We start from the raw sequence: 16800 nt of genomic DNA, 5'->3' as shown, positions 1-16800 counted from the left end.
ACCAAAAAAAGAATAAGTGACATACTAGTAGCAAAGTATACTGGGGGGGTGGCATGCCCAAGGTGATATGCAAGAAATCCAAAAGGGTGCAAAAACGTTGACAATACCATTACAAAAGAAGCCTGGTGCCATGCGAAGAACAGTAAACAAGATCAGGAAAGCAATGATGAAAATGGCAAATGTGAGCTAGTCTTACTGTTCTAAAGTCAGTTAAGGTTAAACTAAACCATGACAGACTGAATGGAATCATTATACTTGTCCTCAAAAGTCCATTATTCTCCACCTTCAGTAAAACCCACTGAATTATAAATTGATTTATATATATCACCAAGCAAACAGAGTGTGAATAACACACGTGTACTAAAATGAAAATCAAGTCTGATAAATATCTTGCACTTTACCACACTCAATATCCAGGTTACAGGAATACTGGCGGAATCTGCATGCCACTCTTGTGATAGCTGAAACAATGCCTGCAAAAGGTTGAGTTTACAGAAACTAAAAAAGTGAGTAAATATAAAAAGGGTACAAAAGCTCTACAGTAGAAGAGCAAGTGTTTTGTGACAAGCCAACAACAAAACTAATACTTCAAGCATCCATGCTGTGTGGAAAAAAATGTTGTAGGAGAGAAGCAACACTTAAGCCATTTCTGCTGTTTCGGCATGCAGTACGAGAAAAGCAAAATTTGTTGGTCCTAAAGAACAGCGTGGACTTGTGACAAAGACCTTACAGAAATGAGAGGCATACCTTAGAGACAGGACTCCCTTTGCAAATGTTGTAAACATATTCCTGTTTCTGAAACAATTAAGCTAGACTTATGTGCGTGAAATTTAGCACATCCTAGTTACACTACAGAGCTAATGCAACAGGTAACTCTGGAAATTATGCCAACGGCAAACAGTCACTGGTCAAGGGCAATGCCTGGTCCTACTGTGGAAAGCCACTACTCTACTACTCAGTCTGAACATGGGGGGCTCTCCTAAACTGAATGGGGTGTGATCTGTGCTGTAAGCCCTAATGAAAAACAGCTTCTAAATAAAGCGGATGCAACACATCTGAGCTTTGGCTTTGCTGCTGGACTGTTTCTTCCTGCAAACTCAAACTTTACCTGTAATAAGGTGGAATGAGAATAAAAAGAGGACTTAATCAGAAATATGGAAAGCAGTCAACTTTCATGTCAAAATTAACACAAAGGACAGCATGGAGCCATGTACACCATGCACTAAAACTAATGCCAAGAAATGTATAATCTTATCATTTGGCAAGCACAACTTTCCTTGTAACTATCACACTGATAACACTTCCCTGCACTGGGATCTAGGAACCTGTGTTAACAATGAATTGCCTGTTAAACCCTACATATCCACTATTGTAAAGGAGCTCATTGTCATTTCACTGGTTATATCGGAAGGTATGCTTCATTGTTGTTGTGTCTTTTGGCTTTTTCCCGGTTAGGGGTCGCCACAGCGGAACTCCGGTCTACTAATGATTGGCGGTAGATTTTTACATGCTGAGTTGCTGGCCCTGACACACAACCTTCAACGAAGGTACGTCCAGTCACGCATGTCTCCACACAGAAGACGCTCTAGCTGAGAATCGAACAGGACATCTTACTGTGAGGCGACACTGCTTCATAAGATCAAAAATCAACAGCCTAGTTAATACCTTTGAATTTTAACAAACACCATAACTCTTTTCAACAGACTTGGAGAAACAGGAGGGTGAAGTACACTAAGTGATAAGACAGCAGGAGGTTAGAAGCCTGGGAAAATTGTGTGCTTAAAGTAGCCCTAATGCCTGTAGAGCACACCTTACTGACTTTTAATGCCAGAGCTCTAAGATAAAATATTACACATACAGCATGGTAATTAACAGTGTGGATGGCTAACTTCATTAAAGAGTAATGCTCATGAGAAGATACAATCCTTCAGCTGCAATGAGATAAAAAATGTAGACAGACCTCTAGATATTTTTTCTACTGAAAAGGTAATGAAACACTGGCTTTTGGGTTGAGCTGCGATAAAAATCAAGAATGCCGCGGGACAGTGAAAGTCTTTATGAGATGGAGAAAGGCTGGTCAAATGATCTTACAGTGTAGCCAAAAAGACCAGAAGGATAGGTGGGGCCAATACTCCTCAAATGCTGTCAGAATCTACATTTCCAAGTTCAAAAACTCTTATTCTCCTAGGCAACAATGCCGATCCAGTGACAGTCATTTAACACTAAAGTCTTCCAAAACTTGAGTTCTTAAGAAAGCCTCTTCCTTTCTTTAACACAATCTGAAAAAGCAGATATAAAGGAATGACACTGGGATAAATAATTGGGACTCATTAAAGGAAATGAGGTTTCAGCTCTGAAGAGGATTGGGGGAGAGGAGCACAATCCAACAAACTTAGAACCACCCCAACATGAGTACAACAGATGATGCAAATTGCAATTTCTGACCCTAAACTGTAAGCAAACGAAGTACAGGGTAACAAGGTTAACGCTATCCAACACACCTTCCTCAAAGCAGTGAAGTTATAAGCTAAAAAAAATACAAGAGGAAATGCAGTTAACGTTAGTAAGGTGAAACTTTTGTCAAGGAAGAAATGAAACGTTCCATCTCAACCCTTCCTTAATTATGTAATAAAAAAAAGATTTCTGCTAGCATTCACAAAGTTGCAAAACTATGGCACAAAAATATAATGGTATTTTATTAACCTTTTTTACATAAATATTTACCTTTGCAAAAAATGGGTCGACATAAATCCTTGTGGTTCTTTCGTCTCAGGGTTCCGAAACACTTTGCTCTTTGTTTGGGCTGTAACTTGGGTACCATCAGCCAAGGAAAAATGATATATAGGACTTTCAGCAATGCCCTGTGTCAGTGCTATCAGAAAACATTTATGGGATTATATTTAATATTTCATTTTAAGTGCAGCACTTCAAATCAGTTATGAGGTCATAGGCAGCTTCAACATTTATTACTTAAAACACGTCCTCAGAGACATTTCTACAGGCTAGAAAATAACAGCTGAATTTTTTACCTACCTGGTGACTGGGCAGCTGTGCTCATCATAACTCAGAGTCATCCTGTGCTTAAACCAAGCAAAAACAGAAAGTCCAATACAAAGTACAGAAAGTTCAAATTTCTAACTTACAATGCACACTATCTTTGCTTGACCTATGTACATCTTTTGTACAGAGTCAACCTTTTACAGCTACACATACGAATAAAAAGTGGCAGTAGAATCCAACTGTTATTGCAAATAAAAATGACAAAGTCCATTATCTCATGTGCTTTGACTCAAATGTCTGATGCACCAACGGTAAGGCCCTAGAACCTAAACTGGCACTCCACTACCTGGCCATACATTCCACCTCACGAGCATTAACAGAAATAAGCCACCTCAGTTCTATAAAAAGCACTGAATTAATGGTTTTACTTGTTTTCTGATGAACTCCATGGTATTTGGACAAAACTGCTAAATACTAATAAAATAGATGATTAAACGGTTGGGTGACCTTGTTTTTCAGTTCTTGTATGTTTAGCTTCAATAAGACCCAGACTCAGGTCACCTGGGTCACAGTCAGCAAAGGAGATGTCCACGGCATGTAAATTACTCAAAGAATACTTATTACTTTATTACATAAAGGCACTGGAATACATGCATGAGTGTGGGTTGCAATCGGCTGTTCAATACTTACCTGCTTATTTTGAAGCTGCTTGAGCTATTGCACTGTATTTGTCTGCTTGCTACTCTTTCACAGTGATATGTATAGGCTCAAACCCTGTAACTGAGATTACAGTCTCCAAGAGCAAAACTGTCAGTTTTATCTTCAGGGGAAGAGGAGTAGAGCAAAGCAGATGGAAAAACTATAAACATCTTATCCAAAGAGCAAACCTCTGTGATACCTCTATGTCTGACAGGTGGAAGTGAAGACAGCAGATGGGGTCTAGGAATCCACAGAGAGGTCATAAGTTAGCAACATTCCTAGAAACGATAAAAAAGAGGATACCTGTGGCCAGGACTACAAGTACTGCAAGGCTATCTGGCTGGAATAGCCAGATAATCTACTTCACATGAGGAGCTATGGAAAGAGCAGTGTGATCCAGTACAACAGGTCACAGAACAAGCAAGCATGCATCTCAGGGACATCAGCAAGGTATTGAAACTCTGCCCTGTAAAAAGGAATGGAAGCTGAAGGAGAACCAAAAAAAGGCTAAGGCTGGCAACTGCTACAGTGGCAGCTGACAAGACAGTAGTAAGAATAGACTGGAATTATCTTCCAGGACAGTAACACACAATATGCAATAAAATCTACTGTGGCAGCTGGAGGTAAAAAAACAAAGCACAAGAAGATGTGCAGTGAGCCAAGCTCTTCACCATCAGTAAGGACACTTGTCAGAGACCATGATGAGGAGGACCAAAAGCAGAGACTTGAGTAGTAATTCTACACGACACTATCAAACCAAAACTGTCAAGTTGGTAGGTGAAGTTTACAGGGAAGTGAAAAATTAAGGGAAATGCCTCCCAAATATGCATTTCTTGGACAACACAATGCCATATTTTACATGCAAGGAGTAATTGAGACTGAAGTAGGTTCTGATCATACTGCAAATGAACCAGGCAACTTAATGGAGAAAACAGTGGTCAAAACTGACAAAAGCACAATTATTCAAGGAGTGGAGCTGAGGGTTCCTGAGATTACCACACTGCTGTTATCAATGAAGCAAACCAACCACAGGTGTTTGGCACTAGAGCCCATGCTGGCCTACATTACAACGCCCTTCACTTAAAAATCTTTGGAGTCGTCTTAGAGTACAAAAACACATTTGCAAACACTTCCAAGCAAACATTTTAAATCTTCTAGACTTTGCTGCATATTCTGGAGCCATACATATGTCCTTCCACTGTTTCTTTGTGAACTGCTTAAGTAATTTTTTTCCAATGTTTTCCGACCTCCTCTGACTGACTCCTCTAATTACTGTGCAATATTTTATATGTCCTACTAATAACCCCTTTAACAGCAGCTTCTGTTCTACATTCAACTAAAAACTCAACTGGTGCACATCTTTCACCTAGAATTCCCCCTATCTCTTTCTTTTTGCCCATACTCTGACATAAATCCTTAATAAGGAAGGCAGTCTCTAGCCTGCAGTCAAAATGTCATGTTGGCCTCTTCCCATTCTATTGTTTCCCTCATTTTTTTTTGTTCCTAATACATTGGTTCCTTTGCCAGCTTCCTCCAGTAAATTCCAACCCTTTTTGGGTATTCTCTCTACCCCTAATTGCAGTCACACCCATTGTTAGAATCTGCTTCTCTGTTCCCATGTTGGCTTAGTTCTTACAATACTTACTGCCATTTTAATAATACAATATCCTGTATGAATGCTATGATCCTTTAAGATCTACATCCAAAATCCCACACTTTCCTTATTTCTTGAACTCCCCCCCCCCCCCCCTGCTTAATCATCATCCCTTTCTGTAGCTTTCTGCTTGTATTATGTACATAAGCCTTAATGGTGAAGCTGCAGAACATCCTTTCAAATTCAGTAATCCTAACCCACCTTGTTCTACTGGAAGGGTCAACCTATCCCACCTGACTCTTGGTCTCTTCCCCTCCCAGATAAAATCCTTCAATACTTGAGTACTATGCACAACTTCTCTTCTGGTTGATAAAAATGTTTATGACCTGTGTAAAAGACTAAAGGGACTAAACATTTTTACTGCTCTTGCCTATGGATATGGATGGGAAGATGCAAGCAGTAAACATTTTTACTGCTTGCATCTTCCTATCCATATCCATAGGCAAGAGCTTCCAATTTCTCAGTTTTTGTATTATCTTTTGTTTAGTGTTTGCCCACATACCCTTAACTACAATAACAGAACCCTTTTTAATCGATATTCCCAAACATTTCGTTTTATCATGTCCCCATAAATATATCGGTATTGCTGAACCAATTCATGTGTGCGTACATAGTTTATAGCTATAGCCTTTATTATATCCTCATTAATTTTATATCCTAAAAAAATTGAATGCTCTCAATGTTCCACAACACGGATATGTCCTTTTCTGGTTTCATCAAGTACAAAATAATATCTTCCACAAATAAAACCAGGTTTTCTTGATTATTATGCCAATTATATTCTAGAATTTCTAAGTCCCCTATTTTCTTTGACAATGGTTATAAACAAAATGCAAACACAGAAAGGAATGAACTCCACTGCCTGGTTCCTCTGTTCATTCACAACTTAGCAGAAAGGAACCTTCCCACTTTGATTTTTGCCTCAAGTCCCTCATATATCCTTCTAATTAGCATTACTGTACCTCAGAATGGCAAAGGATTCCACTTGTCCTACTCAAAATACCAGCTTACTCTGTCAAATGCTTTCTCTGCAGCAAGACCCACGAACAGCAGCTGCATTTTCTTACATTCCGCTTCCCTCTGGATCACTGGTGTTCTATTATGTTCTCAAATGTTTGCTTCCTGTCCACAAAACCACACTGATCCATATCAATCACTTTTGCAACACCTTTGCCATTCCTTTGGCCATTATAGGCGCAGACACTTTATAATTATGGTTTAACACTGAAATGGGTCAATATGAAACTGACTTGTCTTAATAGTCTTTAGGTTATTACAGCCACCATAGATTTTTCCAGGATGCTTATGCTTCCCCTCCTTTTAAAATGTTATTAAACAAAACCTTTCAGATCTTTACCACTTTCCTCCTTCCTTGTTTCCAAACTTCCACTGATTTCCACTGAAACTCCATCTATCCCTGAAGACTTTCTTGCAGATTGGTTCTACATCACCATTTTTAACTCATCTCCTCCTGTCTGAACTGTTAATTGTTGATCCTCATCTACATTTAACAATGGCATATTTAAGTCTTCCATAAATACTTCCATTTGTGCTTTTTCTTGATTTCTACATGTCACTGTATAATACAATTTTTTTTTGAAATCTCTCCAATACCTCTACATAACTGCTAGTTATTTTTCTTGTTGCAGGCTCCCTAGGTTTGGCACAATCCTCTTCTACTTTGTTAGAAAGTCAGTGTGCTAAAAATTTTTGTGCTCTATCAAAAAACAGCTGCTTAACAGCAAGCATTCTAAACTTATGCATATTATCCAGGTACTCGTTTTTCTCTTTAGCACCCTGCAGTCACACCACTTGTTCTGCGAGACTCCCCTTATTTTGCAATACTTTAACCTTTGTCAACCCCTCTAAATCATTCTTGTTGCTTCCGAGCCAAATCTCTCGCTTTTATTTCTACCCTAATTTTAAAGTCCACTTTCATTTTACTCCACTAGCCATAACTTCTGGAGTACTTCATCTTCCCTAATACCTCCCGAATAATTTCCACTAACCATTCAATAAATTCCTCTAGCACCAGTGTCTCATTCTTACTTCATTAACTTGGATATTATAGGCACATGACCAGAAGCAGTTATTGGATGTGTGCCAAATAACTCAAATTAAACATGTTCCTGTCAAATATAAATTCTGTCTAGTCCAGATATCATACCTTGGGGAATAATATGTACATTTTCTGAGAATTCCTACTACTGAATTCAGGTCTTCATACAAAATATTTTCATACGTCTTCAGAAATATACTCTCGTTATATTTTCTCCTCTATGTCCCTCAGATACATCCTCTTTGTTGCAAATCAAATTCCAGTCCCCACCTACAAGTAATATTCCCTGCTGAAAGCTGATTTCTCCAAATTTTTAAGCCTCATAATAGCAGTTTTAAGTAGAATATAAATTCATGCCAGCATAATTCTCATCCCTTACCAGTAGCCTCTTACTTCCACAAATCTACCTTTAAATTTTTCCTCTCTTCTATCACTGTTGGAGCTCCTCTAGCAATATAAGCACTTGTTTCCTTTGTCCCGGATATTCTGCTGAATATCCATCCCGAAACTATTTCTTTATCAAATTCAAATGCTCAGTCCTATTCAAGAGAGTCTCCTGTAGCACAGCTAGTTTCATGCTCCATTTTTTTATATAAATGTTTTCTGTTTTGTCTTTACCCAAAGAGACCATTCACATTCCAAGATAACATGGAAAGTGTTACCATTAAGATAAGAAGTTATTCCCACCTAGTATATACGACAGCTTTTTTAAATGTTTATTTCCAGCTTTTGTGATGCTTGCATTCACTAATATTTGGCAGGCTGATCCTTTATACAGTTTTTTTCTTTTCTCCATTTGAACCTCTGCCACATTTTACAAGACTTTGTTTTAATGAACACCTTCAACCAAAATAAAAAAACACTCCAGAACACCCTCATAACCTGTTAACCTAATACAAACACTAAACTATGCATACCTTCAAATAATGAAGTTTAATCCTCCTAATAGGAATAAATGTCCAGACAGCCGCAAACACAAGCCTTACCTAGCTTAAAGTTGAGGTTACACACGTTAAGACATGTTACTGTCTATTCTCCTACTTACACTAACTGGAGTCCATTCTTTTTTATCTTTATTCCCCTCACAAATGTGAAAACCTTGTATGCTTTCAGAAAACACCAATCTTTAGCCTTGAAGAAACTAGTGCTTTAGCTTTTTATTGCCCTGTAGTCTGCTCATCTCCATGAAAACACAAGAAAAAATGTAGCCTTCAGCTGCAAACTTCTAAAGACATGCCAAACATTTACTGCTAAAGGAAAATGTTTTGTTGCATTCAGTGCTCTATTTACCTTCCTTCACTTATAACTTATTAGATTAAGCCAATAGTCTTAATCCAGACATTCACCTATGCAAACATATCAGCTCTGCATACATTACAATGTGTACTTTTGCATTCCACCCCAATTCAATTCCAAGATGCTTCCAGTTCTTCTGTTCAACTCCTATGCTTTTCTCCATTCCCTAAGCATTTCCCCTTTGAATTAGAAAAGGTTTCACTGAAAAAGTCTCATGTGCTTTATTATCAGAAGAATGAGAAGATACCAGGAAGTAGAACTGATGCAAATGCGACTATGTGAAGGAAAATGAACTCTTTAACATTTAAATGTGAGTTATTTTATAATTACTTAAATATCTATGTTATAATTCATAAAATATGTCAGTTATAATGATTTTTTTAAATGATGCAGTTTCTTGTAGTAAGTAAATGTCTTATTTTAGAAGGCATAGAAAATGAAACATTTACTTTGTTTTTGAAAATCTACTTGACTGCAGCATACTAATCTGTGTTAAAACTTATGTTCCAAACATATACATTACTATAACTCCTTTAATTCATCTGATAGACAAGCATAAATAACTTTATAACTCTATTCTGGAAGAAATTGTCATGTAATTTATTTTAAAGCAGTAGTATAGACATACAAAATACAGATGGCTTTTTTTTTTTTTTTTTTTTTTTTACAATAATGCAAGTGTTTCTGAGAATTTGCATAACTATGCAGTATGATTTATAGCAATTTCTATAAATATAATATTTTATTCTATTGACAATAATGAGTATGAGTAAAATGCTCATATACAAGCAATTCAAGGTTTTTTTTTTTTGGAAACTGTTGACTGCATTTACATGACAGAAAATAGATGCATCTTAATATATGTAATGTCTGAACCATATTAGCCAAAGTTGTTGATTTAAATGAATGTTAGAACTTATTTTTACTTACTTTGAATAAATTAATATATAAATATGCCTTCCTTTTTTTTTTTTCCCCTCTCTCTTTCACTCTCTCTCCCTTCTTTCACGTCTTTTATTTCTCTCTCTCCTCTTGGTTCCTAATATCAAGATTATTTGAATGCTATTTGAATACAAGTGTATTATTATTACATAGATGTATATAGTAGTATGAATAGTTTAAAAAAAAAAAAAAGTTTATTTTAGTTTATATGATGCTATTTTATCAAATGTGTAGTCTTGTCTTGCTAGATAATTGAATTGAAAGTTGTTAATTTAAGTTAAATATAACCAGTATTAAATTGATAAGGTGGTAGCTGAGGTACTGCTGCTTAGGGTAGGGGGTTAACTTGAGTGGTAAATACTACTCTAAGTTGGAGTTTTTAACTCCAGGCTGGATGCAAGGTTTAATCCTTACATTATTTTCACTTGTTCATTGTTATATGTATATAGTTTTGACATCCACAATATATTTTGTACACTCATTGTCACTACAAACAAAATTGAATCCTATACAAAATCCCATAAGAGATTCAATAAATACAGCTATATTTAAAGGTACACCTAAAGGAGGAGATGTAACATTACTTATGTTATTTGTTATTCTGATCATAAGATTCTTAAGTTTTAAAAATGCCAAATGACATCTTTAAAAGGAATTTCTTTAAACATTAATGGATTGAATAATCCGTGTAAAAGGGCAAGCCTAATAAGATACATTAATTTACATAAGGCCAACTTAGTCTTCCTGCAAGAAACCCATCTCTTGAAAAAAGATATTGATAAACTAGCCACAAACAAATATACAGTATTGGTTGGTTCAGAGCACACTCAGAAAAAAAGAGGTGTGGCTATTTTATGGAATAAAAGTATGCCCATTCCTAAAACCATTAAGTCTTATCAGGATGACAAAGGAATGTTTTGTATGGTTACAATACAAATTAATGGGAAGACTTGCACTTTAATTAATGTATATTGGATACCTGGAATTGGTATTAATACAGTGAAACATCATCTTGATAAGATCATATCATTCTCTATAGGAGATATTTTAGCTGGTGACTTTAATTGTATACTACATGAAAGTGATACTACCACTATAGGAAAAAGAAGAATTACATCTAATGCAAAACATTTAAATGATTTTGCTAATTCTTATCATTTGAATGATATTAATAATCAGATAGATTCAAAATCATTACCATACACCTTTTTTTCTAACAGATATAAAACTTATTCAAAAATAGATAGGATCTTTATTTCTAACCAGATGGTAACAGATTTAATTAATTCCAAAATCATTTTATGTCCTATATCTGATCATAATTCAATTGTTTTTGAATTCATGATAAAAAATACTCATAATGTTCAGATCAAAAGGATACCAGCATATTTAACTCAACTAAAAGACTATAAAGAATATATACTTTCAGAATTAAAACATTTTTTAGACATAAATAATACTCCTGAAGTCTCCATTGTCTATGTTTGGGATGCCTTAAAATCATATCTATATGGACAAAGTATCAGATGGTATAATAATAAAAGGAAATCTTGGGATAAGGAATTGTTAGATATTCAAAGTAAATTAGACTCTTATAAACATAATAATAAAGAAAATATTATGGACAAGAAAGTTATTGAAGAAATAAACAAACTAAATGAGAAATACAAAGAAATTTTAACTCAAAGTTAAAATAACTTTAGAGAAATACAAGTTTTTGTCTTATTCAATAAGCCCCAAATACTTACATAGACTTAAAAATAAAACAAAAAGGTTGAATAAACAAAACCATATCAAAGAAATCTTTTCTCGAAGGAAAAAGAAGAATGTTTCTAGTATACCAGAAATACTAGATGCATTTAGAAATCACTTTCACAAAATTAACCATAATAACATTAACATGGAACCTAAAGATAAAATAAAGGAGTTTATAACCACAAACATGAATAAAAAGCTTAATAAACAACAGATTAAACTATTGGACAAAAGTATTTCATATACAGAGGTTATTACACAAATAAATAAGCTTAAATCAAACAAAGCACCGGGTAATGATGGTATTATACCAGAGATATATAAAATCCTTTCTAAAAGTACATATTCATTAATACATAAGGTTTTTATTTTGGTCCAAACTGAGTTAATAACCCCCCCATCTTGGCAATATACATTTATTTCGCCAATTTTAAAACCTAATAAAGATCCAACTAGATGTACTTCATATCGGCCCATCTCATTACTTAATGTTGATTATAAAATGTTTATGAGTATTTTTGCTGATAGATTGAAGACAATCATCCCCGGCATTATAGATATAGATCAGACAGGCTTCATTGTAAATAGAAATACTTTTGATAGAAGAACTTTAACATTAATTGATTTTGCAAATAGGAAAAAGAAAGATTTAACACTTATTAGTCTTGATACAAGTTCAGCATTTGATTCAGTAAGTTGGGACTATCTGTTTACCTTACTGAAGTGCACAAACTTCTCAGATGCATTTGTAAATCTAATTGAGCATTTATACAAAGGAACATTGGCTTATATTAAGGTAGGAACATATGTTTCACAAAAAATACCCATTTTTAAAGGTACAAAACAAGGATGTCCACTTTCTCCACTATTATTCACTTTAGTAATGGAGCCTTGGGCTAATTTGATCAGAAACAGTACTGACATAGAGGGTTTTGAAATAGATGAAAAATACAACATCCAAAATTCAACTTTTTGCAGATGATGTTCTAATTACATCAGCAGGATCTAATTCTTCTATGCAGTCTCTATTTGATAAAATGATGAATTTTAAAAGTATTTCTGGTTTAATATTCAATTAAGAAAAAACTAAAATACTACCTATATATACACAAAAAATATTCTCATCAGTGATTTTACTAAATATGTACCCAATTCAGGTCAGATAGTATTATCTAAAGATATTAAATCTATTATATATAATAATTATAATACCTGTTTTCTTAATATACAAAATCTTTTTAATACCTGGAATAATATGTTTTTTTACTATGGAGGAGAGACTTACAATTATTAAAATGATAATATTCCCCAAGATTTTATACTTAATACAATCAATAATACTTCCACCTACAAAAATAATTATCAAGAAACTGAATACACTAATGTTAAATTTCCTATGGGCACCTAATAGACCTAGGATTGTATTAAAGAAACATACTAATAGCTGGTCTCAAGGGGGTATTTCTTTTCCAGACTTTAATTTATATACTATCTCTTCTATTGTAAAAGTTATTACTTTATTAATAGATCAGTCATATGTCGCAAAATGGAAAGATTATTGGGAGCTAATTAGTATGCACTTCATGAAAACCTCCTTAACACATAAAAATATGATTGTAAATAACTCCATGTTATGGTTACTAAAGGAATTTTGTACTTCACCTATTACACCTAAACATATGGTTTGTTACCCATTAAATATTATTATTAGCTATCGTAACTTTATATTCATGCACCCTAAGTATAGGGAATGGAATTTTATTATATTCCCTATAATGTATACTCAAGGGTATGCTTTTGTCATCTACTTCTGAAGGAACTCATTTAGCTATAGATAATTATCTAAAGTACTGGTATCAGTTGATATCTGATAATAAAGTTAAAAATCTAGATTTCTTAAAACAAGAATTTGATCTAAGAGAAACTTGCTGGTTAGAGGTTCAGACCTTTAGACATGTCATTGATAGAATAGATCTAATGTCTATAACAGTTAAAGAATCTATTCCAACACTGATTGATTACTTGATATTAAATTTACAACAAAGTTTCTGATAAAGGTAAACTTTCATACATACATAAAATTATCAGACAAGAAACTTTTTACAGTGTAGATACATACTGGAATTATTTCACTTCTATTAATGGGGACCCACCAAATCAACAAGATAAACAATATATATTGGAATCTGCCTATAGAACTACGTCTTCCATTGTCTGGAGACTTTATACATGGAAATTTTACATAGATCTTTTTATACACCTTTGATGATGAATAAAATAAATAATAAAGATAATCTATGTAAGAGATGTAATGTAGAAATTAATGCTGACTGGGCTCATATGTTTTATGACTGTATAAAATTGAAAGAATACTGGAAGTCAATTAATGAATTTTTGCAGGCTCTTTTTACAGATAATTTCATTATTTCTAAATCTCTTATATTATTCAAAACACCTGTACCTCAAAGTGTTAAAAGGTTAAGCTTCCCTTGTTATGGTCTATTCTAGCAGTGGCTAGGAAAATAATAACCAGAAATTGGATTTCAGATACACCTCCTTCGTTCAATGAATTTAAAAATGTTATGAATATAGTGTGCCATATGGAAATAAACACAATTAGGTCAAGAACAACTAGAAAAACATCTTATTATATTGTATGGGATAATTTACAAAATTTGTTAAAAAAATCCTAATTTCAATAGCATGGTATTTTAGTTTAATTAATTGATCTGATCGTAGTGGATGTCTTTGTAAATACTTTAGTTGTTTTGTTGAATGTTATAATCATATCTATTTTTAATTACTTGTATAAAATTGTTATGATATTTCTCTTGTATGTTAAAACAATAAACCTGTTTTGAAAAAAAAAAAAAAAAAAGAAGAATGAGAAGATTCCCTCTCTGCTTGATGGTTAACTTTTTGCTGGACAAACTTTTGTACATCCTCATTAGCCTATTTCACATCAAAAAAGACTTTGATCATCCAGGGAAAACATTCTGATGACAGCTGGATACTGCAGCTCAACATTCCCTGATTGCTGGAATAAATTTGTTTCTCTACTGCCTGGTGTACAATGAATAATAATTTTCCATAAACACTCTACTGTCTCCAACTTTTAATACTTTCCCCTTCTTCCACAGTTTGCCAGGATCAACTTTTTCTGATGAGATTGAATCTTTACCAATATACGTCTTGGCCAAGTTTGGAGCATACACATGATGTGCCATTTCCATTAATAGATCCTGCTGTGGAATACTAGTCTAGATGCTTATTTGTGCCTTCATAAAAATTAATATAGTCTGTTCCTTCCACTGTTCCAGCAGAAATCCCCAGGTGTTCCCTACATGCTCCTTTCTCTAATTCCACCATTTTTCAAAACATCTCCCTTTGACCAATCTCATCCATTTCAACCTCTGACTTTTTTGCAATTTTAGCAGATCGGAATATCTGTTCAAAGCTTCTTTCAATTTTCCAGCCTTTTATTTGTGTTGATACACCTCTTCAGTATTGCACATATTCTAATCAGCTCTGAGCACACATGACTTATTTTTTTCCTCTAGATTACTTGAAGCCATGTACTGAACTAAAGCTGGAGCTGCATGATTACTCCCAGTCAGTATTTTCTCCTCAATTATTCTAATTTTCTTGAAGGCTCACGGTTTCTATTTTGCTGGCATCCAGGCAGTGTACTTATTAGCCAGTAACTGAATTTACTAAACGTGACAGAGCTCCTGGCCCTTGTCTTCCAGTTAACTTTTTTCTCACTGTGAGGGCTGGAGTTAAGCTGCTGATTAGTGTGCAGCAATCATGGAAATTATCAGCCTTTAAAACTATTGATGCATTTTCTCCTACAGTAACAGAAGCCTTAGGTGAAAGGAGGGTACCCCAAAGCTATTCAGTACCACAGTGCATGCTGGCCTGCAGTACTGCATATTTCTCCTGACAGAAAAAAGTACAGTTGTGTACACTTACCATAACTGTAGATGTTCACTGTTGCAGTCATCACCTGTGGGTTAACCCTGCTGTGGTCACCCTCAGCCAGTCCGAATACCATTCGATGCTTTTTTTGCGTCGGCTGCAGTCGCCTGTAGTCTGACATCAGGTCATCAGTGCTATAAAGCAAGGCAGCCGACGTCATTACATCAGTTCCTCTTGCCCTAGTCAGAAGCACAAGGAAATAAGGAAAAGTGGTCCTAGTGGCCAAAAGCCACTGTGGGAAGCTTATGTTTCCCCTTAGGAGAAGCTGTTGTATGGGGGATGAAGGGAGGGAAACCAGGACTGCAACAGTAAATACACTCGAACATCTACATTAAGTGTACACAACTGTACTATGTTCTTAGTGTTTCACTGTTACAGTCATCACCTGTGGGAGGATTCCCAAAGCTGAGGAGAGGGGTGGAAGGAAAGGTTGGACTCCTAGGCATGGGACAGCAGGCCCTGCAAAACTGCAGAGGCAAACCCTGCCCTAGACTTAGAAAAAAAGAGGTAGGTGGTAATGCTTTGTAAAGGTATGGACAGAGGTCCAGGTGGCAGCTTCCAAGATGTCCCGGGTGGGGACTCCTCTGAGTAATGCTGTGGAAGTGGAGGATACTCTAGTGGAATGGGTACGTACAGACTTGAGAGTCTAACTCTGGGTGCAGTATCTTACCCCTCCACTGGGTCAAGAGGTCTGAGATCAGGGTAAGCTGTTTGGGGGGCTGTAAGGTCAGGCTGCGCTGTAAGGGGTACCAATGCTGTCGGAGGCAATCTGGAGCAATGAGGACTCACCTCCCTTATTATGATCAGTACCTTGGGGATAAGGGGCAGAGGAGGGTAAGCATACACAAAGAGGGAGTCCCAGGGGAAGGTCAAGGCATCCACCTTCCACGCTAGGAGGTGATACTACCTGGTACAAAACGTCTGCAGCTGGTGGTTGAGATGCAAGGCAAAGAGATCCAATTCCAGAGTCCCGCACTCCTGAGTGATTTGCAGAAAGATTTCCCTGTTGAGCTGCCATTTGTGGGGGTCCAGGAAGTTTCTGCTTAAGTGGTCTGCAAGGGTGTTGTTGACCCCTGGTAGGCATTGGGCAATTAGGTGTAGACCCATGGAGGTGGCTGTAAGCCAGTGCCTCATGGCTAACCTGCAAAGGGGGTAAGATTGGGACCCCCCCCCATTTGATGATATACCACATTATTGTGGTGTTGTCTGTTTTTATAAGAACCATTCCTGGCCTGAGATGGGGTTTGAAAGATGTCAGAGCCTTTTGTACTGCCATTATTTCTTTCTGATTGATGTGCAAGTGAAGTTGCTGGGTATCCCAAAGACCTTGGGTGCATCTGCCTGCTAAGTGAGTGCCCCAAGCAATGTCTGAGGCTTCGGTGGTGATGGTATGGCCAGTAGGGTGGAGGATGAAGGG

At 35.8% G+C, this 16800-nt stretch overlaps 1 protein-coding gene across 1 annotated transcript in view; it reads right to left on the bottom strand.

The window, feature by feature from the left end:
* Positions 1–16800, bottom strand: part of NCOA3 (nuclear receptor coactivator 3) — a gene marked incomplete in the record, with an annotated part of 973610 nt that overhangs the window by 458352 nt on the left and 498458 nt on the right. The window contains 1 exon segment of the mRNA XM_044089911.1: positions 2725–2872. Within this exon segment, the coding sequence (XP_043945846.1) occupies positions 2725–2872 (148 nt within the window).

Source organism: Protopterus annectens, chromosome 12.part0, assembly GCF_019279795.1.
Source record: "Protopterus annectens isolate FY-2018-M chromosome 12.part0, PAN1.0, whole genome shotgun sequence".
NCBI lineage: Eukaryota > Metazoa > Chordata > Ceratodontiformes > Protopteridae > Protopterus > Protopterus annectens.
Note: the sequence above shows the minus strand (reverse complement) of the source record. Positions and strands in the feature narration are given on the sequence as shown.